We start from the raw sequence: 24,618 nt of genomic DNA, 5'->3' as shown, positions 1-24,618 counted from the left end.
GTGTGAGTTCATGCATTTGCCATTAGCACTTTTTTAGATACCAGTCTATTTATAGGGCAAATTGTATCTAAAAAGTTACAGGAATACAGTCCTAAGCGAGGTAATGCATTAATGGTACATATACTTTTGTAAAGGTTTGTCAGAAACAGCCTAATACCTCTTCAGGCAGATGATAGAAGTACAAGAACATGATTGTTAAGAATGTCTTCTGTAATTAAACCAATTCTTACTGAAAGCCATAAGGGTGCTTATGTATATACTGCAGTCAGCCATCCTGGGACACAGAGCGAGTGCTGCCATAGACACGGCATTGCACCTTAGAATCTATTTTGTTACTATTTATTCTCATCCCAAGGAAGTAAATTACAGAGCTGTTTATCAAGGGATTTCCTACCTCAGTGCACCTCCTTTCAGACAAGAGTTCGGATACCAGGTCTATATATTCTATAGGAAGAGGAGTCTGTGCACACTTCTAATTGCAGATCAGACGTCAAATCTGAGGTCTGATATTTGAAGCTTATCTTAGTTCTCATTTACTTAATTCAATACTAGTTTTATTGAATCTGAAGCATATTTATTGCTATGTAGCATCAATTGTTTAATAACAACGCAGCACAGCAATACAGTCACATACAGTCACATACATTTGTGACTGTATTGAAGAGTTGCATTACTTTTCACATTAAAATACTGTGCTTTTTTGTTTTCTCAGCGTACACTCATGGTTGCCCTGTTTGAGGGGGATCTGATATACAGCACATCTTGGGAACCTTTTAATGCCAGCCAGCTCAGCAAGTCATCCACACAGCTCTTCTCCATGATAAGAATAGCTGTGGGAAGGTTGAATAGCGTAAGGAGGAAAAAGAAACGACTATCTGCACTTCAAAGATTCCCTTCAGATGAAATAGATATAAAATCCACATAGATTACTGCAGCAGCTTTAAGGTGAAATTAAAAGTTGCCATTGCCAATATATGCATTTGCCTGGAGTACTCTCTGTGTTTACATATTCTGGGATGGACAGAGCTGGAAAGGCATGTATCACTTTTTTTTTCCCCCCCTGCAGACTGAAGGTGTTGTGACTTTAAACTTAGGGTTTGTTAACACCAAGGTCGCATTTCCAGTCCAAAGAATTCAGTGTCCAACATGTAGCAATCTTGATTATATTCCGGTCAGGATGTGGTAGAGATGCTATTAGAAAGAAAACAATCAGTTCACTCAGACAGTCCCACAAACATGCTTTATGGCATCTGCATCCTACTCATTTCAAGTGAGCTTTTACAGTGACACACTGGTGAAGATTAGTACACAACTGCAGGCAGATGCCCATGGCTGATTCAATTGTTTGCACTGACACAATTGCTGTAATTGCAGCTGAAGAGATACAAGCCATTGCAAAAATCAGACCAAGTGAAACCAACATTGTTCCGCAGAGATTTTATTAGTTGAAACACAGAAATGTACAATCCAGTGTTTTCTCTCGGAACGAGTTCACCGCAGCGTTTCCTTTTGCCATGCCTGCAATACTGTCTTCGGTCATTTAATAAAAGGACATTCAAAAGGTCTCCTTAAAAACAGAGCCTGTGCAGTAAGGACAATAAGGACAATAAGGACAAGACATTCCAGCCTCACTTGTTCATAAAACTTTCTTTTAAAAAAAAGAAGTGATTAAACCATAAAGCAGCGTATTATTTTAAGAAAATCAATGAGAACTGAATGTGTTCCTAAGTAAAAAACCATTTCTAAGTCAGTTTTAGTTTTCCTGTGTGCTCCATGTGCAGCTTCTGTTGTTTCTTTCCTTTACTTCTCCCCATAATCGCTGGACACCACTAACGCTTCTGAGCTGGCATTTCTAAGAGGAGTGACCATCTTCTACAGCCTATGGATGAAAAGAAAATGGATGTTAAACAGCTGGCTGTACCCACGACCTTCTTGGGAAGAGAACCATGCAGGCTGTCAAGCAAGTTCTCATGCAGCAACTGATGACTTCCTTGAGATTGCTGCACTGCTGGTGGCTCAGATTGAAGGAGCTGACATGATCCAACGGGGAGCTGAAGATTTAACACATTCATTCCCTGTTTGCAAACTAGAAGTGACCTCTGCAGGCAAATTTCACTGCAAATGGAAATAACTTTGTAACACCACACAGACTGTAAAGATATTTTAAGCATTTTCATCCTGGACGCTGGAAAACTTCCATTTAAAAGCTTGATACTGTGACTGCATCTAATCCTACTCTAACACATTAGAAGAAATAAAACCTCAAAACTTTACAGGAAAGGGAAAAAAAATGCCTGATTCTGTCTCGTTCTCATTTATTTTTGAAATGAAATTACCCACCTATATACATGAATTCACTCACGTTGATCAAATGGGACACGGAAGAAGCGAGGTAGCCATGACTGCAACCAAATCTTTAACTAAATTTCATGTTCATTTGATTAAATAAAAGGCCATCATCTCCTCCCAGTAATTAAATTGGTATTAGACTTGCCAATATATTGAAGAGATATCTAAATCCACAACATATTGCAGCAAAAAGGAGCTCAGAGAAATGAAAGGCAAGTTGTAAATGTCTCCAGTTACAGCACAGCACTGGGGATGGTCAAACGCCCAGACAAGTTCACTACAGAGACTTGTCAGATCTGATGCTTTGAACATGGGACTCACACCCTTCTCACAAGCGTTCAGCCAGGAGAACACACCTCGTGCATTAGCAGCACAAAAGAGATTCATGCTGGGCGTCAGAGACAGCCATGAAGCTAAATATATATAAATCAGAGAGGCCACAGCACTGCCCAGTCCTGTGCTCTGGGTGGGAGAGCTGTGTGCAGAAAGGGAGCCTTCCACACCCTGCTGTATAACTACCTTGTGCCTATTGAGAACCTGCCTATTTTTCTGTGCTGCTCAACTTCATTACCCAAAAACTTCCAGAGTTCAGGGAGTGTTTTGACATCGCACTCAGACACAGGGTTTGGTTTTCATGGCCCTTTATGGAGCCAGGAGATGCACTTGATGAACCTCATGTGTCACTTCCAACTCGGGATATTCTGTAATGCTAAGATGGGTTAGTGTAAGGTGCTCTGTGGCAAAGGCAGATGGAAAGCACATCTGCAAATGCTGCAGGTACCCAGCAGGATCTCCTGAGTGGGAGGCTGTGCTGGAGATGGGCATGTTCCCATGCTATGGGCACAGCAACCTGAAAAAACAGGCTTGGCAGGGTGACCGAGAGAAGGAACTTCCTCTCTAAAGCAGACAAGACAGAAGAACAATTTACTGCGGAAGGCCAGAATGAGATACTGCTGCCCTCAACAGATGTATTGTAATAGCATTCAGGTACCCAACCAAATTGTGAGCCACACAGTAAAAAAAATCACTTATTGTTTCAGGCCAAAAGAGGAACGAGCACTAGTTCCATTCTAGAGACCAAGGCAGGGACTGCCACTGAGCCTAGTTCTCAATGGCGAGATAAGGCTTAAATACTAAGTCCTCCTTCATATAAGCATATACTGACCCACGCATTTCAGAAACCATGACCCTGAAATCTGAGTCTTACCTTCTTTTGTTGCTTCTGTCTGAGGAAGTCAAGAGCCTCCTTATGCCCTGTAGCCTTTGCCTGTGAGTAGAAACATGAATAAATCCTGCCATCCTGTGCACCGGGACATGCAAATACTTTCTTGTGGGAAGTAAAAACTCTGTTACCACAATGTAATTAAAATCCAATTTAAATTTTAATTCCTCTGAGATAGATGAGAAAGTTCTGGCTCCAACAATTTATTACTTTGGGACAGCACCAGACTTGAGTTCACAACATACAGCAATCCAGTTTATACATCCAGAGCACTTACTTTTCCCAAACTCATATTAGCTGACAGCACCCACAGAGTTAGAGTACTGCACGCAGCATGGCCATGTGCACACTTACTACTTGTAGGGCGTTCTTGCCATCATAACCAGTTTGCTCCAGGTCTGCACCAGCCAGGCACCAGGCGTACAGCCCATCCACATCACCTTTAGCTGCAAGACTGGAAAAAAACACATAATGTTGGTTCTAAGTCTTTCAGTCTATTTCACTGTGCTCCTGTGTGCCGTCCATGAGCTCCACAAGCAAATGCTGAACCAGAACAGGTTCAATATGGCTGCAGGATGGAGAGGTAAGAAAAGGAACACTATTACAACAGCTTTGAATAGCTGAGCAAGCAACACAGCTTGATGAATCAGTTCCTTAAATTAATAAGGCTGTGCTATAAGTACTTACAACAGGCTAGTTTCACACAGTGGGTGTGACTATGACCAAGGGGGAAAAAAAAGTCATTCAGTTTCATATTTCACAACATGGTATTTATCTCATGAAATGAGTTGGGGGGAGGGCAATGGCTGCATCGAGGTGCAGTTGAATAAGTGAGGGTACAAGCAGATGTGTTTGCAATCAGTTTGAAGCCACTGAGAAAACCCCTTCTTAAGTCTGCACAGCTGTGCTCACTACCAGAAGTTATGACAGCGCATTTATGTGTTATCCTTTGGACAGCCAGCTATGTTTTTTGAGTTAATTTGTATGATTTAAATGGGCAGCATAGGAAAAAATAAAGAAAGAAAGGAAAAAAGGCTGTTGAAGAGGACTTCTATCTGTCATGCAGATAAAGGGCTGCCTCTGCATTTCTCAGGCCACAGAACAGAGAGGAGCTTCTTGCTGCATGCTGGGACTGTCTGAGCACAGCTCCCTGATAAGCATCAGATGAGGCTGTAACTCATTATGAGAGGGAAACCCCCGCTCCTATTAAGTTCAACATTCGCTGCCTGAAATGCTGCTTGATGTGGAGGAATGGCAGTGATGGGCTCCGGGATGATGAACGGACCAGACCAATGGAGAGCAGGGTGTGCAGGAAGGTGCAAGGGGCAGTCGGTCAGGTAAGCTTATGGAAGAAAGCCTGAAAGCAAGTCTGAAACTTTCGGTTCTCTGCTAGACTGAAATCACCCCTGATGTTGATTAAATCTCTTAAGTACCTGAAAAAATGTTTTCAGGGGAGTGGAAGCCTCTAATTGCAGCAGCCTGAGGAGAAAGGCAGAGAGAGGCTTTCACTCACAGCAGTCCCAGAAGTTGTGCAGGGAAAGAGTGCAGAGGATCTCCATATTCCTCATGTAACCCTGCCAGCCCCTCTGGGAGACAGGGATGCGGCAGTGGGGTCTGACATCACGAAGAAAAGATCAGTGAGCCATTAATTACAATTGCTGTTACAGAAAGGGCCTCTCAGAAAGCAGAATGAAATAGAGGAAGCAGAGGAGGCCTAACAGGAAACTCAGTGGGAAGCCCTCAAGGAAACTCTAGAAAAAAAGTAAGCTTTAGTAAAGAAGTGTTAGCAAATGAGAGAAGTTGCTTAGCAGCCACTTCAGAACACGGTGATTACTGTTTACTAAGACTTGCTGTTCACACTGAGATGTCCCAGAATGAAGGAACAAACAAACTAAAAGCTGAGCAAGTGAGCTACACTCAAAAACCTGGCCTCAGAATGTCACTACAAAGTGGAAACCACTCTGGACAAAGTCAAGAACACTCAGAACTATTACTAACACAGGGCAATTCAGCCAGCATCACTGTATGCAGCAAACCGCACTTAGAAACTAAATGCCTAATAGCACCTCTTCAGAAGGAGCAGTTCGAATCACAGTACAAGTCAACAGCATGAAGTGGTCTCTTTCTGTGATATTAGAGCAATCCAAACACACAGAAATATCTTCCATTTTGCAGCAGCCATTTACTGATCAAGTTAAAAAGGTATTCTTTAAGGACCACGACCAGAGAACAAAATATGATGGAGCTTGCTAGAAAATTCAGATACAGCTCTGAACAGAAGATAGCGGCCATTCATTAAGTTGATTGTAATGAAGAACACCATGAAGCATTTTCTCCTACTCCAGATCTCTACAGTCAAGCCAAATGCATCTGCATTTCCTTCACACACTGTAAGTGTACTTCATAGAGTCAAACATATACATATATATAGGACTTCGTAGTACACACACACCTAGGGAACTTTATTTTGTATTTTTCTCAGGGATACTTAGAATCATAGAATCATTATGGTTGGAAAAGACCACTGAGATCATCTAGTCCAACCATCAACCCACCATCATGCCCACTGACCACATGTTACAGCAGCAATTCTAACTGCAAGCACAGCCTCTACATGGCAAGTCCATCATTTTCGTATCATGAAATGGGATAAAAACAACTTCAGTGTACACTTAGCAGGATTTTTTAGACTTGTTTCTTGGCAAGTAAGAGCACATTTTGCCAAATTCAAATACCACAAGCAGCAGAAAATCACAGGGATGCTGCGTATCAATGACATCATTTCTGGAAGAAATGATTATGCACTATTTTGCAGTTTCAGCATGGCCAGTGTATTTATGATGATGACAGGAGAGCTGAGATACCAGGAACAGTGATAAAGCAATTATGCGCCTCATTTTATGCCTCCCTGTCACACCGGTATCAAGCAAACTGAGTTACAGGAGCTGCTGGGCAAAGGGTGGTTATGGTCAAATTACATCAAAAAGGGAGTGATGCTGCTTGGGTTTCTGAGGGCTGAGAAGGACAAGAGCTACTGCAGTTCTAGATCTGAGAAGGAATGTGAGCAGCTAAATGACACTTTGGGTTCCCTCCTGCCACCTACAGTAACAGGATTTCATCTTTCCAAGGAACACAAAGCTCTGCTCTTCCAGTGATTCTCCTATTTCAGTGCCTACACAAAGCAATCAGGAAAGACCTTCTGGTTTTGGGTGCATCATCAAGGCTACCCAGAACCACACATCCAGCATGGCCTTGAATGCCTCCAGGGATGGGGCATCCACAACCTCCCTGGGTAACCTGTTCCAATGAAATCCAATGACATACTGCCACAGGGACAAATTCAGACTGTACAAACTGCAGCTTAAGGTACATTATATAAGGATAGAAGTGATGTAGGAAAATAGTTCTGATTAGGTAGAGGTGTTACAAACAGCCTGTTCTACCAGCAGCTCGGCCATATGAACAGACTGTTTTTATATTAACCTTATCAACATTAATAAAAGTTTAAAATATCCCCAAACCTCAAAGCAAAATATTAGCTTTGAACAAGCAATCAGACCATACAGATACAGCTTTGAACATGCAATCACACCGTACAGATACAGTATGTGCCACAGTCCCTGAAATGTTCTAACAAATGGTGTCAGAAGCACTTTGTGTTTACAGGTCCCTTGTTCTCTTTGTGGACACCCCACTCACATCAGCCAGCCAAACAGGTTCTGCACATGGCACAGTGCTAAGCAAGGGGCCAACTTATTTGCAGAAGAATTCCCTAAGCCACTCCCATCATCTTGACAGATGGATACAATGCAAAGGAAGGGCTCAGTTCTGTCCTATCACCTGCAGTGCCCTGTGAAGCACCTATTAGAACTCAATGGTAAAACTCTTTTTACCCAGTCTCCTCTGAGTAAATTACAACAACTGAAAAACTTTAAGCTTGCATTTCTTCACTCTGGAATTGTTTAAAGGACAGGGTCTGGTCCCTACAATAATGCATATGTACCCTGACCTAATAGGTTTGAGGATAACACACAATCCTCAAATTGAGACTTGCCTTGGCAGACAATAGTAAAGATTTCCTTCTCGCTCTTTGACACTGAAATCGCTTGGAAAAAAAACGTGTTTTCTTCTTGGTCACTTATCCTCACAATATTCCCATATTTTAGAGCCTTCTTGACTTATTGGTGTTGCAGCACAGAGTTGATTATAAATTTCATCACTTCTTTTGTTTCTTCATTATTAGTTTCGCACATGAGGAGTCTCGTGTCCTGTGCCAGGGACACAGGAAATAACTTCCTTGAAAGCTGTCCTCCATTCTCAGAGTCCTCTGGAAAATCATTCCCTTCCATCTCAATTTTAAGGACCCACCTTCCCTAAAATCACATTTACCTGCAAAGTATCGTTCCAGTGTTCTCCAAGTCATGGCTTGAAAGATGTGCTCCTGTTTCTCTTAATAAATTGATCACCTCTATGTGCCTTTAAGAAAGAAACAGAAAAGAAGAAACATTTTAATCACAGATTTTGAGGACTTTCTGAAACAAATTTCCTTCCCTTTTCACAGGAACTCTGCCAGGCCCTGAGCAAGGCCAACCTTTAAATATTGCCCTGGGTACAAAATAACTTGACCTGCAAAATGCATTTTCACAAGTGGCCTAATGAAAGGTTTGGAACTTGATTCCAAAGGGAGGTGATTGTGTTCCTCTGCTAAACAAACAATCTAGGTCACAAACCTAAAAGCATAATGTCTTCTCCAGAAAGAGCATGAAGGCATCAGCAGATCAGGAACAATTTCCTATTTCCTCTTTCAAATAAGTTGCTAGACCAAACTTGAAGGATTAGGCACAACAGTGGTGCAGGAAATATTTGAAGTTTCTCAAGCCAAGTTCTTGGAATTGGTTCAAATTCAATTCCCTATCTAACAGGACAGGACCAGAAGCAGTGCAACTGCTGGATAATCAAAGTATAAGCTTAAAGAAAAGGCCAATGTCCTCATGTTAACCTGCAGTCCAGAGTTGCTAGTCCAGTCCAGCTTCATCTACTAAGCAAAACCACAAGCATACATGGTACCTCCAAACTGTTCCTGACTGTCTTTCCTTGGCTCTCTCTGTTACGTAGCCATGGCTCTGGCTCGGACATGGCCCACACTAACAATGCTATTTCATGTTACTGGAGTTGCCTGTTTGATACCACCACTGATATTTACTTGCTCTCCAATGGAATATATAGCAAACCAGAAGTGTTTCTAAGTGTCTTCCTGGCTCCGATTCTATTACTGATGATACCACTGAAGATGAAAAAAAACAACAACAAAACAAAAGCAATGTAAAGTAGTATTTTAATGACTGAAAAGCAAAATAAAGGGTTTGGTGTGGTCTTCAAATATCCATTCCCATGCTCAAAGTTTAAGAGCCAGATAAAGACAGCAGAACTTCTGGTTCACAAGCACTCTGACTCTGCAGCCACCACAGCGCCATGCAGTATGTATCATCCTAGGCCTTGACTTGGCAGACACTTAACAGAAGGGAATTGACTTCAAAAGGCATGAATCACACATGTGAAACGAACACACATGTAAGAGTTTGCAAGGTTGGGGCCTTAGGGTATACACCTTCCACCAACTCTCTTTAAAGAAATGCAGGTGTAATGTATATCCAAACTTGACAGGCTTCATTCTTTTTAATGCTTGCTTCCCTAGCAACTGCAGTGGTTATGGCAATATGAGCTTAGTTTCACTTCTTCAGTTTTCTACAGGGTATCAGAGGGAATTTTATGCTCAAATATTCTAAGGACAAACTTCAGCATATTTGTTCTAAATTCTAGTGTTTAAATTCTCGCTCTGCCTTAGATTTCCTGAAGTAATGTAAATGGAACCTTGCAAAATATCAAGTATTTAAATTTTTATTTACGTGGGAGGTAATTTTACTGCCTCTAATCTGATGTTCTCACAGCAGCACACCAGAAACTCCCTGTTTTCAACCTCTTACCTCTGTGGTGTAAGTAAATGGAAGTGCTTTTACTACATAAAATATACAGGTTTTTATTCAAGACATTTTCCTGCTTAGAAAAGTTTTTGTTATTAAGAAAATATTATTCTATTGTTTTGAAAATGAATTATCCCTGGAGGGTACTATAAGAAGTTAAAGGAATGCTACTAATTTTGATATGTCAAGCAACTGGCCTAAATTAACAGTGGTCTGCTTAACTTCATGCATGAAGTGAATGAGACTACATGTAAATTGCACAGTTACAAAGGAAAAAGCGGAAATGCAGTACTTTATTTCTCATTTAGAAATGGACTCCACATTTTACCATCCACGGAAATGAAGAGTCAGAGTGAAAAAAATGACTTAAGAGACTACCACTGATACAGATCAAATTGCTGGTCTATAGGTGACAGTACTACGTTAAGATGCTTTTAAGAAGAGACATAACTCCTGATCATCTTTACACTTTATGAAATGGAAAAGAGAAATCAGTCATCATTACACAGATTTACATGCTAGGTTAAAAGGCAGGCTGCTGAACAATGTCACATATCAAACTGAAGGAAAGCTGTTTTTAAGATGAGCGGATTCTGTACTGCAATTATATTCCAATTAAGCAAATATTAATTCTCAGAAAATGGGATTAAGCTGATGCAATATTCAGTAAAATTGAGAAAGTTACAATACGAAACATTTTAAAGCACTGACTCCTCATTAAAGTCGGTTTTCCCCCTTCCCTTTCTGCCACACAGTACATTGCATCAGGATAATCTTCACTTTCAGCACGCAACCATTTAATAAACAGAATTTAAATGTTTCTGTAGCTCAGATCTTTTTAGTGGGTATCTAATTACACACACATAAAGCTGTCTGATCTTTACCCATCTTCTTGCGTGCTTATCAGCGTGAAATGCAGTGTGAATACACAGCAGATCATCAACACAAAATTATGAAGTTACTTCCAAGCCAACTCTTCCTCTCATCATAAGAGTTGAAACAAAAAGAGAAACTGAAAACAGTTACGGTGCAGCTTCCTTCTACAGCTCCCAATATAAAAATGTGCGTGCAGTTTTTAAAGAGCTTAAGAGTCATAGTAGGAGTCTTAATATAGGAGTGGCAATGCTAAAGAATCCAAACAACAAGCTCATGTGAAATTCCTCAGGCGGTAGTTGGGTGCGGTGAAAAAAAAGAGTAGGTGCCTGATTTGCAGGAACATCTAATGGTATCTAACGCTTTAGCATTTTCTCACATTGGACTAGAGCCACCTCTGTTCAGCTACGAGGTTATTTGTTTGATTTGCTGTTGGGCTTGTTTTTGCTTTAAGACTTCAAGGGTTTGCCACTGAAGAGTTTATATATTCATAAGATAAAGCAACAACTTATAAATCCATTGGAGACCATGCAGCAGGTCTGGCAGTAGCACAGTGGCGGAACAGGACTTTAAATCTCAAGTTATTAGGGCCTGTTGAGTTTTCTTGCATTTGGTCCTTCTGACAGGCAAAAAATCTACTTCTGTAGCCAATGCAAAAACGTGGCTGTCAGACCTGCCAGGGAGCAGTCTCCAGCCTGAAAGACCAGGTGAACTCGTCAACGTGAGAAAGCTGTAGGAATATCTGGGGACAGACACCCATGAAGACCATTACAATTCTACCACTCCAAGCTCCTTTATGTAAAATACCTTCTCTCCTGCCGTCATACAGACTGAATATGAGATAAGGAAATGAAAGTGGATCAAAGAAACAAGAGATTAGGGTATGCAGCTTCTAACACGTTGGAAGACCAGTGGCTCTGTGAATCCCCAGGCTATAAAAACCAACTATTTTCAAATTAAACTTCTCCTAACTGATAACTTTTACACACTATGCTATGGCTGTCCCATAAGAGTATGCACCATGGAAAAGACCAGTACATCACTTGTCCATGACACTCAGAACAACTGGAAGAGGAAATGAATAAAGCAGGCAAAGCCACACAGACATCTCATATTATTATGAGTGGGTGGAAGAGGAAAATAAGTAAATAAAATAAAGTCACCCAGCAAGACTCAAACAAGCATAGGTGGAAGGGAAAGACTAAAACTTGACAACCTACCAGTATATTTTGTGCCAATTGAAACAGTCTGGTCTTAATGAGAAAGGGGAGGGCAGAAAGAAAACAAACTGCTCTGGGTCCCGCGTTTGCATTTCTGACAGTCAAAATGAGTATTCAGTTTGGCTCTGTTTTATAAAGAAGCCTCATAGCAGAAAGCGGTGACCTGAAATTATGGACAAAGCCTTGGCAGCAATAAGTCACCTTATGCTAAAATTCTACATGCATACAAAGTTTTTTGCTTTAATTTTCTGTTACTTCAAAAATACTTTTAATTTAGGCTAGTCGCATCCTTTGAAACAAAGCTGTTTTGTGTTATTTTCACTGCTGTCCTTTATGTATGATCGCTGAGACAACACAGGACCAAAAAAAAATAGGGATGGGCTTTAAAATTCAAATGGATGTAATGTTTATCAACTTCATATGAAGTGGTATATAAATTGTTACCTGAAATTGATCGCATTCATCAGCGGGGTAGATCCGTATCTGTCTCTAGCGTAAACAGTTGCACCAGATGTTAACAAATACTCAACTAATGGTAAATGCCCTTCAGAGGCTGCAATATGAAGTGGAGTTCGGCCATCATAGTCTTCACAGCTTAGGTTTCCACCCTACAAAAGGACAGGTCCTTCACATGCTAAAAAGACAATGGCTGCACATGGAATTGTTGGTACAGCAAACCACAACAAGTTGTAGCACCAAAATATTAAGCTTACAAGTTTATCTCACAGTGATATTTCTAGCACCAGTACAGGTATTTATTTCACTTTCCATATCTCATTACAGCCCCCTCAGATAGGCTTTTTACTGCACTATGCCACACAGCAGCTTTGTGCCTGGAGTCTGCTAACTCTGTCTTCATTTGTTGTTATGTTCAAGATACATTCATCCTTTTTCTAGACCCATTATCAAAGCCTCAAGAGTTGAGTTAGAACAAGGAAAAATTAAAAAAAAAGAGGTGTAGAAAATGATATAGGGTAATAGGTATTTCTTTTATCAAGTACAATCCAAGCTCGAGCTATGGGGAGAGCCCAAATCCTGATTTAACACTGCACTGTGATTCACTTAAATATAATTTCCAAGTTGTTTTTTTTTTTTAAATCACGACAGATTTACATCCAAAAGCTGGATATTATGAATATGCATAAAGAGAGTTAAATGAAAGAAAGCAGCACAAATCATTTTAAAGCGTTCCAAAGTTAGCAGATAAGAACTTGCATATTAATCTACCTGTATTTTTGCAGTTCAAAAGAAAATGAAAGCAGCTGAGAACCAGATAGAGGAAAGAACATGCCAGTTTTGAAGACAAAGTCTGAAGTGCCTAGAAACTAGTTCTATTAGTCAAAGCACCTCGATTTTAAGACTTATATCGTTGCTTCCCAGAGAGCACTGGCTTCCTCCTGTCATGCACAGCTCTACTTCAATACTTATTCACAAACAGTGAATTTCACGTTACCATTTCTGCTATGGCTCTCAGTGCGTCTATGTCACCCAGTTTAGCTGCAGCACAAGCCAAAGGTGGAATTAATGCATCTCTTACAGCTTCTAACTCCTGAGAAACAAATAAAAACAAAACATTTAATATCAACCTCGCCTGTAATGTGATTAAAACCTAAGTCATAAAAACTCTGCCCTTACGCTTTCATGTAGAGTTTTTGAATTAGTCATCTGGATATTTTAAAATGGTAGCGTTTTGTTCTTGGAAGGAATGAAGTCTCATGTTTGCTTTACATTTTGTAGCTCTCCCATCCATGATTTATATTCCTCCCTAGCAAAACTACAATTACCTGATATCTATATATACCATTTAAAGTGCACATACTAATTACCATCTCTGCCCTGACACAGTTACACATCAGTACAGTAAGAAAAACAGGGCTGGTAGGAGTTAGGAGAGATCATTATCATTTATTCTCGTCAAGAATGAATCAACTTTAGTCATGTGAGTCCTCAGATATTTGTGTAATCTGTACCTCCAAACCTCCCATTTCTCATACTAAAGAACAACCTATTACTATACTATTCAGTATTCATACAGCTAGTAAAAATCTCATCTTCCCTCCAATCACGTCAAGAGGAAAGCAAACATTTGTATCTAAGAACCAATACTATAGTTTCTGATTTTCCAATCGAGACTAATATTAAAAACCACAAATTATACTTGTGTAACGCTTCCTCAGTACCATCCTTCTATGTCTGCATGCACAATTAAGCTGTTTTACCCCTTATTATTTGGCCTGCTCCAAACTGTCAATGCATTTGACCACAAAAGCACACAGCACTTTTTCATATCATTGATACCCTGAATTACAGCAACTGTCTGAGGCTTCTTGTTGTAGCCAGCCAAAAAATAAAGTCAAGATGGGGCTACAAAGAAGGAAAAAAAAACCTAACAAAACAACAAATGCAATGTGCTTTTAATTAAAACCATTTTAGTGCCCTGCTTGTCATTGTGTCCTTTCTCCCACCCCAGCTGGTTCGCTGGGGCACTTGGTACTGAAAAACATAACCTAAAAGTTCCAGTGTTCCATTTCTTTCAGCTGTAAGTTAGGTTCCTTTAACCGAGTTTACAGATTTATATAGTTTGGGTTTAAATATTTAAATATATACCTCCTTGCAGCTGATACTTAGAGATCTGGCAATCACTTGAATAAACTTGCTATCTCTGAGAGAGATCTTGGCTCCTGTGGGTACAACAGTCATTTCTCCTCTTAGATTCTCACTCAGCATCTGAAAAGCAATCAAACCTTTTGTTAGCAAAGGAAAAATATGGTAGTAGTCTAATAACAAAACCTTAGGATCAACTAAGAAAAAGTGTCTGGAGGAATTATGGAAAGTAATTGAATGCAGACAGAAGATTAAATAGTTACTGTCCCACAAAGACTGCAAAAATATTGTAAAAATACAAGGGGGGGGGGGGGGGGGGGGGGGAATAAGGGACAAAGAAACAAACTAAGCACAGAATAAACTACCTCAATTTTTAGAGTATGCAGTATAAAGTTCCCTAACAGAGTATGCTGCAGCCTACTTAAAAACACAGAGATACTGAGGAATTAGCAGACACTAAGGTGGAAGACCAGAATATTTTGAATGCTTTTTGCCAGCACTCCCAGCACCCAGTGCTCCTACACAGGTTGTGTGCTTAGGCCTCAGAACAAAGCCTAGTGCTGCCTGTGGAAGTCATCTATTTCAGCTGATTTTCAGCTCCAGTAGCCCTGATTTTGTTAACATTTCTGTCCTCAGAACCAGTTTTGAATGCAGAGGTTCTGTAGTAGTGCTTGTTATTTAATCATAAAGCAGGTGTGAATAGTATGCAACATGAGTGCATCTGATACAAGCAGGAAAAAACAAGAGAGAACAAAAATGGATAGATAATTCGTGTGTAGAAATGGATGGAACACAACAATAAAGAAACGAAAACGCTGTGAAAAGCAGGCACTATGAAATCTGGAGAACTAGGAGAAAAGCCATTCACAGTTTTCCATACTGGCACCCTTTCACTACAGGCTGCTGATGCAGCTCCCAAGCACATAGTTGCTTCAATTAGAATTTTAAAAAGCAGGATTGTGAAAGTTTGCAAGGAACAGATGTGATGTTGGAAGGAGGAATGCCCCAGGTTCACTTCTGTCTAGGCATGCCCTTTATTACAAAAAAAGCTCCCAAGCGCTGACAACACTATAGCTGTCTGCTGGAAGAGTCCCATATACATGTAACCTGCTCAGAGGATACCAATTGCTTTGGCACAGTTTTAGAGTTTGACAGGTTGAGATCATTACTTTGCACAGGTAACCCTAGCAATTGGCACCTATGCTAAAGGCATCCAATGCAAAAATCCTGCACGCCTTACTCAGTCCTACCAGCTCTGCAGCCATTTGCTTGTATCTGGTGGCACCATTCCTTCCTTCTTCATGTTGAAAAAGGATCCTAAAATAACCATGCCAGCTTCAGGAGAGCTTCTGTCTCTTGGGAGACCATTGTTTGGTGATATGCTTAGCTGAAGATATTGCCACAGACAACATATTTCCAGCCTTTCTTCTTCTCCTGGTCTCTACCACTCATTCCTGCCCAGGCAATGTAGCATGTTGCTCCCTTAGATGTGCCAACACAACTCTTTGTGTGTCTGTATAGTGAGATGAATGAGGAAACCGATCCTGCTTAACTCAAAGAAATTGCAGAAGTTACTTGTTTTTCAAGTCATATAAGGGAGCTGGCAGCACTACCTCATAACACCATATAACACATTACAGACGATGCAGGAATACCATGCACCAGTGGTACCTAAAACATAGTATCACCAAGTCCTCACCTGAATAATTCAGCTATCTCGCCTTGGCAACCTGGATCTCAAATTAAGTTTTAACCCATACACCTAGGCAGGATGTCAGCCGGAAAGTTTCTCCGGTTCCAGGTCAAATGATCCTCTGTGCAAGAAGATTAAAGTCTACATTAAGAAAGAGGCTAGAATACGTGTATTCCAGGGGTCAGCGAGTCTATCAAGGGGGCATCAGTAAAGAGCCTGGGTTTCTGAAGTGTATATACACAAACACATGCAATACCACAACTTACAACATCACGCTGCCTGTTTAGCATATTGTTGCACAGAGTATGTTCTTGACATCCTCTCTGGAAAAAAACCACACAGCCTCTCCTCTTGTTTTTCAGAGTAAGGACTTCAGCAAGCAACACAAAGCTCAGAAATGGAAAGCATTTCCAAGTACAGTTCATGGTACTTCCAATCACCCATTTATGATCACAGGTACCTTAACATATTTGTCTCAGAGCTCCTACTGAGCATGAAATGAAGGTCAAATTTCTTCCAGTTTTAATCTCAAAAACCCCTGATGTTATAAGATACACTCCTATAAGATACACTCGTGCTGAAGACCAGAGAGTGACTCATCATGACGTCATCTACCAGAGTGTCAAGATTTTGGTTTCACTGCATGCAGCCACAGAAACACACACATGCCTGCAGTCTGCTGCTCCTCCCACCTAATTCACAGCTGTGTGTTCCTTGTATGCAGGAACTTTATCATTTAGGGGAAAATGCCATAATTAAAAACCAATGAACAGAAAGAACAATGTTAAAAGGGATATGATTTTTAAATACGTTACAATTGGTTCTTAAAAATAATCTTCTAATTTGGATGTACTTACAAAATGCATCCCTAATGCTCACAGAAGTAGTACTGTATAGTTAGAGGCTCTACATACCATTCATTTTCAAAATTAGCCTTACCACTAATATCAATGACAAGATCTTTGCTGACATCAGAAGAGTCAGGATTCTGCCTCCCTTATTAATTCCACACATATTCTTTTGTATGGAAATGTCTAACGCAGACTACTGCATTTTTACTGCTTAGTCTTCAACCCATTTATGCAGAGAATTCTCTTCTTCCCCAGTCTACATATATTTCTTTGACTAAGAATATTTCCTATAAGAAAAAGAAAACCAGCGTGATGTTCACATTATGTCTCTCGAACCAACTGCTTTTAAATGGAAGGGAGAATCCCAAAGCATTCAGTTGAGCAGAAGTTAACACAGTAGATGAGAAAGTTAAAGCCTTTCAAGGTCACACTGAAATATTTACCTGTCTCTTCTCCTCCCAGCTAAGCTCACTCTTGCTGAGTATGTATGACAGTTTAGTTAAGGCTGCCTCTGGTGTCATATCACATCCAGGAATTACTCCAACATCAGCGAGAGTCTGAAGGAAAAGAAATAATGGCTCCAATTAGCATAGCGTGCAGAAATATCTGTGTGTACAGAAGATGGACATGAATGCGCAGCAACGCAGAACACAGCATGCAGCTGTGCCTCTACACTCTTAGTCCTTCTGCCAATGTAATTTCTGTAAACGCAGCTATCAAATACTGGGCAAATACTAGAGCCAGTGGAATAAAGCTGGCTTATACTTTATGTTCCTTTTCACGCAGCAACGCTGAATTCAGCCAAACCCTTGCCATGGTCACTTACTGTGCTCAGATAGGAAGGTCACTGGTCTGCATCAGCTATCCGCAGAGTTGTCAGATTACTTTTACTGAAAAGCTGCAGTTAGTCCATTTTAACCCAGTGGAGTTGTGAACACTGCCAAGCAGGCTGCTCTTACTCAGCCATATTTACCGTTCTTTTATGGAGCATATCTTTGGATGAGTTCCAGCACTACAGTGTGCTCACAGCAGGAACGCTTTCATATCCTTTCAGGCTGCACGAGCACTGTGTGATTTAGAACATGCAACTAAAATGCATAATTTACGCAGTTGTGATGAGAACAACTGAAAAAGATGACCCAACATTTTAAACATACCTTGCTGGTAGTTAATAAAAGCACACAAGCACCTGAACCAGAGTAAGAAGCTGAAGCAAGTTAGCGAGCTTCATAAGTATATAACAGATAAAGAAGATTTCAGATCCCATCAGTAAATTGTACACGGGCAAACATCCAGGTTTCTATAAACTACAGGCCATAAGCTTTGCTATTACATGATGCCTCACAGCTAAGCATCTTGCAGTCACTTCTTTACATTGATTTACTTTTAAGTCCCTTGTATATAAGCTTAATCTTTGGAACCTGTTGTGACTTAACTAATATTTCAGAGACTTGATCAGCACGTTAACACCCCTGAGAGCCCCAAACCAACGTAGAACTCATACAGAAAAAACACATATAAAGAAGGTGAGAAAATACCCTCTGTACTGGATAGATAATTAACAAACTAGAAAATAACAGGGCTTTTTCAGTAGGCTCAGGAAAAAGGAGGAGGAAGGGATTTCCCAGCTTCCTTCCTATACCTTAAGTCTCATCCTCAATTATAAGTTTCTGCTTTGCAGATGGTTCAGATGCCAGACATTCAGTTCATTAAATAAAACAACACTTCAATGGAAAGCAGGGAGTCAGCTGACACACCAGATGAGTAAAAAAAAACCAGCCTAGCCACATACAAAGACCTGTGAAAGGCTGTATTTCTGCTCAAAACAGACTGTGTATTCTTAAAGCAAATATAACCTAAAGTTGTGCCAAATCCATGTTAAAATAGGTAGGTTTCAGCATCAGTTCAGAGGACTTAGGTTTTCCTTATGGCTAATATCAAGACTAACCAACGATGAGTGTAGTCAGTGAGTACATTCTGCTGGACAGGTGACTACTCCCAACTAAAACAGGTGCCTAAAACAGGGGTGTGCATCACCCTACAGTAGTGCTCCTCGAATACTTAATGGCTGGCCTTTTTGTAAAGGCCAGTTAAACCAGCTTCCTTCACACCACTAATGCAACACATACTCCCACAGAGCTTTGAGCTCTTATTAGTCTCAGTGATGTCATATCTTAATACACAGTTAAGAAACTCACTACAAAATATCCTGAATAGTAAGAGCATTTGCAGCTTAAATATGCTTCCTTACACACTGCTCCCCTTCTTGCTGAATTCACTTGCACTTCCAGTCAAATAAACACTGATATTTACAATACTGCTTGGATTTGCATGCTTTCCTGCTGTTCTTACACTGTAACTAAGCAATTGCAAACCTATCAAGTATTACTCTATTTGATCATCTGATCCACTGGCTAGACTGTAGCTCTGGGAATGCTTTGGGGAGAGACACTCATAATCTAATGTAAGGTATCCTGGAGTGCTGCACACAACAGGAGAAAGCAGCCAGTGATTTGGGATTTGAGGTGAATATGTAGACCATTCAGGCTAAGAGTAACAGGACTATGTTTGCAGATATATATTCACACACTTACAGCTTCACATTTTTCTAACATGGTTCTATTATGAGCAATATCTTCACAGTGTAACAAATCTGGCTTCATACATTGGCTCTACTGAAGTATACAATCATGTTATAGTGGCAAAATGTCTTTTACACAGAAGCAGAAACTGAAATCATTGCACAAGCCTCACCTGCCCTGTTGCATAGACTGTTTTAACAGACCCTCGCAAGCACTGGGTACAGTTCAGAATCACTACTTTCCGTTCAGTTGCTCTCTGAAGTTCTTCTAGCAGGTCTTCTCTGCTATTTGGGGCATTGCCACTTCCATACGTTTCAAGTACAATGCCCTCAATTGGAGGCTGGAGAAATGCTTTCACCTGTTTAAAAACAAGACAGCAGAGATTCATCTGAAAGCTGTGTTTACATCACATTAAGATCTTATATGGCAGTTATAAAAAATAGGCTATTCCTGTTACAGTCTTATGTGCTCTTGTACCTTACAGTCTCCCCATGCCCTTCTGTACTCCTCATCTGCAGTAACAAGGATGGAAGAATAATGTCAAAAAAAAATGACCATTTTAAATTCTTAGTTTCCTTTAAAATTCCTAGAGGGATAGATTTTAGAAAAAACTATTTCCCACTATGGTGATCTTGTTGTGAGGAAGGATGCTGAGGAAGGATGCTATTGTTTAAGGGCCATTAATGGGCTATAATGTTGCACCATGGAGGAACAAAAGGGTAGATTTACACTTACAAAATAAATACAGAATTATTATTTCAATCTGGAATTCCCATCCCTGCCTGAATTTTTTCATTTTAGTGAAGTTTTGCAAACAAGTATCTAAGAGAAAGAGTGTCTCATCTTCCAGGATAGAACACTCTACTGAAGCACAGAGGGTTTGTTTTAACTCAAAAAGCAATCAAGTTAATGCAAAGCAGCTAGTTATTATTATTATTATTATTATGATTTTAAGAGAGGTTCAAAATCTTTCTGGGACAGCTGTTACTGTGACAGCTATTGTGCCTTGCTCTAAGAAAACACCTTGCAAATTTCTCTTCCTAGAAAAATATATTCTTAACAATCTAAACCTTTCCTTGCTGATCACATACGCTAAATGCAATACAGTGTAAGCCCCTGTGAGACGAGCTAAGCAGTTGGAGTTTTATTGCACATATACCACCCCTCTGCCTTTCCATCTGTTCATATTCACCTAAAAAGAATGGTGATATAATTGAGGAGTGCTTCTTAAACTACTGGCTTCAGTTTAAATTGGCAACAGCCATGAAACACCCATCAATTTAATGGAAGTGGTACTAGACAAAATTTCAAAGACCAATTCACCTAAGCCCACAATAAAACTCTTTTCAAAGGCTAAGAGCAGGAAAATCCTATTCCTCATCTTCAGCTGTGTATGAATGCTGAAGATCATGCTAACCACTGCCATGAGATGAAATGAACCTTGAAAAATAAGCATGAGCTGTGGAAGAATTCACACTCACCTCACAACCATGCATTCTTTGGCGAGGTATCTATTAGTGTACCTTAATGTGCAGCAAGAAAGCATTTCCACCATCACCAGAGCCTATGTTACTAAAAAACACACTTTATCTATTTATGAGCCCTTATAAGAAGTTAATTTTATGTTTCAGGGCCCAGAAAGTGTTGATAAAAGATACTTTAATCTGCCTCCAAACCTCAGTGGTGACACTCACAGCAGCAGCAGTTATTCCTGGGAATATTCGCAGTAGCCCAACATTCCTGTTCATGTTGGTATGAACTCGAAATTTCTTCTTGGTATTGGCTCTCCATACTGTTTCCCAGTTTACTGCAAAAGAGAAATGGCCTTTCTAATATAATAACAAAGCCATAATATTAAGTACATTTGTAGCACCTCATACTTACAGCAGTATCTTCAGAACTATTTCTTATATAGGGGACTCATGAAAGACAATATATTTTTTAAAAGAGGAAATGAAGAGTTATTTAAGACAGCAGCCTTAGCAGCTGATCTAACACACTTTATCTATTACATGCCACAAGATATGTCTTTAAGGCCAGTTCCAGGTCAAACTCAACTGTGTTATATTTTAGCTTTAACTCCAAAATAGCGTAGAAGCTGAGATAAATCAGTATTACTTGTCAATATTGCTAAGTTAGTGTCCTTTGAGGGGATATTTAAGTACACTTGTTTCAATTTAATAGCATTTTACAGCTAAGACTTCCAGAATGGACATTTTAGTTCAATGACCGCTCATCCAACTGTAGCACCTTCAAAAGAAAAGTCTGCTGGCTGTGAAAGCCAGTTGAGCACAAGACCTGATTGGTTTGCAGTGTCAATCATGTCCCGTTGGCATCAGCTCTCCCATTTCAGAGTGGTCAGGAAGTCTCAGCTAACACACTGATATGTATGTCTGGCATAGGCAATACACTGACTTATCACACACTGATCAGAACCTTACTGTTATATAGTTGGACTGATATCATCCTGGATTAATGCTTAGAAAGTAGACCATTTTCTCAGACAAGAGATATGACAAATGCATTTACTGTTGCTGCTAATCACCTCCTGAGTTTATTATGTAGTTACTAATGATTAAATAAAATAGCAAGGATTCAATTAACTCCGATTACACATTTAGAGCCAGCAGCCAGCTGTTTAACTAATAGTTTGTTTGTGCTGTATTATTAGAATCCGAGTCATGCATTATTGATTTCAAAATTTTACTACTTCAGTAGCGCAGACGGCTGCTACAAGTCTGCAAAGGAAGTTTAACAAACAGCCAACAGCTCAGTGCATCATGCCTCAATGGAAGCAGACCATGTTGAATACCTGTTACCTCACTGTGATATAAGCCTTTTAGAGTTTGGCAAAATCCCTGAGCAGGAAGACAGATAAAAGAATGCGTACTAACGATGTGTTCTCAGCCATGATAAGAGTTACTCAGACTAATTACTGTTAAAAATGTCTTGCAATCAGCTGATAGTCCCTTGCAAGAAAATCTGAAGGCATTTAGAAGCCTGCACCGAAGCCTACTCTATTGCCCCATTACCAGAGATGCTGAGAAGAACACAGTCCTTTAAGTCAGGACAGAAAAACAGTCATCTATAACACTTTATGAGCCCTTTCTCAAGGTGCCCATTAACAAATACAGCCTCTTTCTAAAAAACAACAAAAAAATACCATATACAGAAGCTGGCTTGGCACTATGTTTACTCTGCCTTCTGTACTTAAGCACATGGATCACTAATCCTCTGGGAATGGGAGAATAGAAACATAGACAGTTCCTACAGCTCATTTTTGAGAAGCTGGACAGTAAGTACCTTGCTGGAGCTAGTATTTGGCCCAGTAACTTCCTGGAAGATACATGCAAGAGATAAATGGGCAAGTGCACAGAATCATAGTATTCTGCTTGAGGTTCATAGAATAGATTAATCACACTCACTCCTCAGCACTGTGCTTTAAGAAGGAGCTGTGTTTAACAATAAACTCACTCTTTTCAACTTCACGGCAATCAGATCAATTATTTAAAAGCAGCCTTCTCTATAAGAAGGGACAGCAGTAAAACTCCTCTGGTTTCGTTGTCCTCAATAAGCCAGGAGTCCCTGCCAAAACTTCACAAATTCATGCTACTACATTTGGCAACAGCCAGCATCCCTAATGTCTTCAACAAACTGCCTGAAATAGAAGGCCAAGGAGAGAGATCAGAGGATAGGTTCAAAAGCCAGACAATACCAGGCCCATGCCTGCACTCACTGTACATTCTACCAAATAACACATAGACTTCAAGATGAATATAATTCAGTTGGATGCAATAGAGTGATGCAGTTATAAACTATGCTAAAAAAAAGAACTAGTGAATCTCTTGAATCTCCTCAGTTTACATAATGTGCTCAGAACTGCAGACTCCACAGATGTCAGATTTCCATTAGACAAATGAGCTTAAAAAGCAGAACAAAAGGCAACAGTGATGCAAGAGCCACAAAACCACCTAGATTTCATAAAAGCTCAACTTCACCTCAGATTTATGCATGACTGTTCTAACTGAGGCTATACCGGGGAGGAAAAAGAGACACGTTTAGAACACATCTTTTGCATCCTCCACATCAAAGATTTTTATCCCCCAAAAGGAAGAATATTTAGGCAATATAGTTAAGCATCTTCATTGTATTGAATAAACTAGCTGTCCTGCAGCCAGTGGCTGCAGTGCACAAGGATCTTCACTTTTGTTTAAATAAAAGTAATAGCAACCTTAGCAATAACTAACACTTCTTAAATAAGAAACTCTTACAGGCGAAGTACAAAAAGTTCTACGTCTTGGTGTTCATAACATGATGGATATGATGGATAAGAGTGACTAATTAGGGATACAGACATTAGGCACAAGAAGAAAATAACCTGTCCTGACTTGGATGGGCTGTGCTTGTAAAAACTCATATAGTCCGCTGCATTAAGGATGCAATGCTGGGGAACATTAAGTTAGCTACTGGTCTCACAAAGCAGAGAGAACACTTTAAAAGCCTAAAACAGAAAGCTAATGGCTATTTAAATCCTGCGTTGAGGATGGCTTGGGACAGAAAAGACTGCATTATTCAAGGACGCTATATTCAAAGTATTAAGGCCTGTTTGTTTTTCCTGACAAAACAAACACAAACAATACTCTGCTGCTCCCAACCCCTCTCTCCTTCCCAAACACTACCACTTTTCACATTACTGGCCAAAAACCAAATCTGAAAGAGAAGCATATACCTAAGTCACAAAGCGAACTAATAGGGTTTGAAGCCTGAATAGCTTTTGTTCCCCTTCTGAGCTCACTAGCGTAGGGATGGGAACAGAAAGCACCCTGCAATCCCTGAAGAGGCAGCTTTTGTCAGAAGGGTGCTAAGAAAAATCTCTTGCTTCCTTCACATCCCATGGTTGAACAGTGGCGCGGAAGGAAACAAGCAAAAACATTTTTCCTTCAAGAAAGAAAAGCACAACTTTAGAGTCCTTATCTAATTCAGCTTTACACACACCCACACATGAGATAGGTCTAATGTGGGGGGAAAACAAACAGAAACAATAGCCTGTCTGAAGAACAAAAAAGCAGCAGCAGCTCCAAGCAGTGCAGAAAGCAGCAAAATTCCTTCTTTTAACGCTGCCTATTCCACAGTGCGGGTTTCAGTTTATAATGGGGAGCAGTAACTCAGAGGGACACTTCCCTTATGAGTGGTGAATGAACTCCAAGTTATGAAATCAAACAAGAAATGCAGCTTTTCTTGAT

At 40.1% G+C, this 24,618-nt stretch overlaps 1 protein-coding gene across 1 annotated transcript in view; it reads right to left on the bottom strand.

The window, feature by feature from the left end:
- Positions 1 to 1,422: 1,422 nt before the first annotated feature.
- The window catches only part of ASPG (asparaginase), a 38,502-nt gene continuing 15,306 nt past the window's right edge, over positions 1,423 to 24,618 (bottom strand). Inside the window, exons 7-16 of the mRNA XM_015865667.2 lie at positions 21,070 to 21,182; positions 19,548 to 19,733; positions 17,237 to 17,350; positions 14,253 to 14,372; positions 13,099 to 13,194; positions 12,090 to 12,253; positions 7,961 to 8,047; positions 3,926 to 4,025; positions 3,557 to 3,616; positions 1,423 to 1,879 (exon numbers count right to left, since the gene is read on the bottom strand). Coding sequence (XP_015721153.1) covers positions 1,853 to 1,879; positions 3,557 to 3,616; positions 3,926 to 4,025; positions 7,961 to 8,047; positions 12,090 to 12,253; positions 13,099 to 13,194; positions 14,253 to 14,372; positions 17,237 to 17,350; positions 19,548 to 19,733; positions 21,070 to 21,182 — 1,067 coding nt within the window. The 3' untranslated portion in view covers positions 1,423 to 1,852. The remainder of the gene's footprint in view (positions 1,880 to 3,556; positions 3,617 to 3,925; positions 4,026 to 7,960; positions 8,048 to 12,089; positions 12,254 to 13,098; positions 13,195 to 14,252; positions 14,373 to 17,236; positions 17,351 to 19,547; positions 19,734 to 21,069; positions 21,183 to 24,618) is intronic.

Source organism: Coturnix japonica, chromosome 5, assembly GCF_001577835.2.
Source record: "Coturnix japonica isolate 7356 chromosome 5, Coturnix japonica 2.1, whole genome shotgun sequence".
NCBI lineage: Eukaryota > Metazoa > Chordata > Aves > Galliformes > Phasianidae > Coturnix > Coturnix japonica.
Note: the sequence above shows the minus strand (reverse complement) of the source record. Positions and strands in the feature narration are given on the sequence as shown.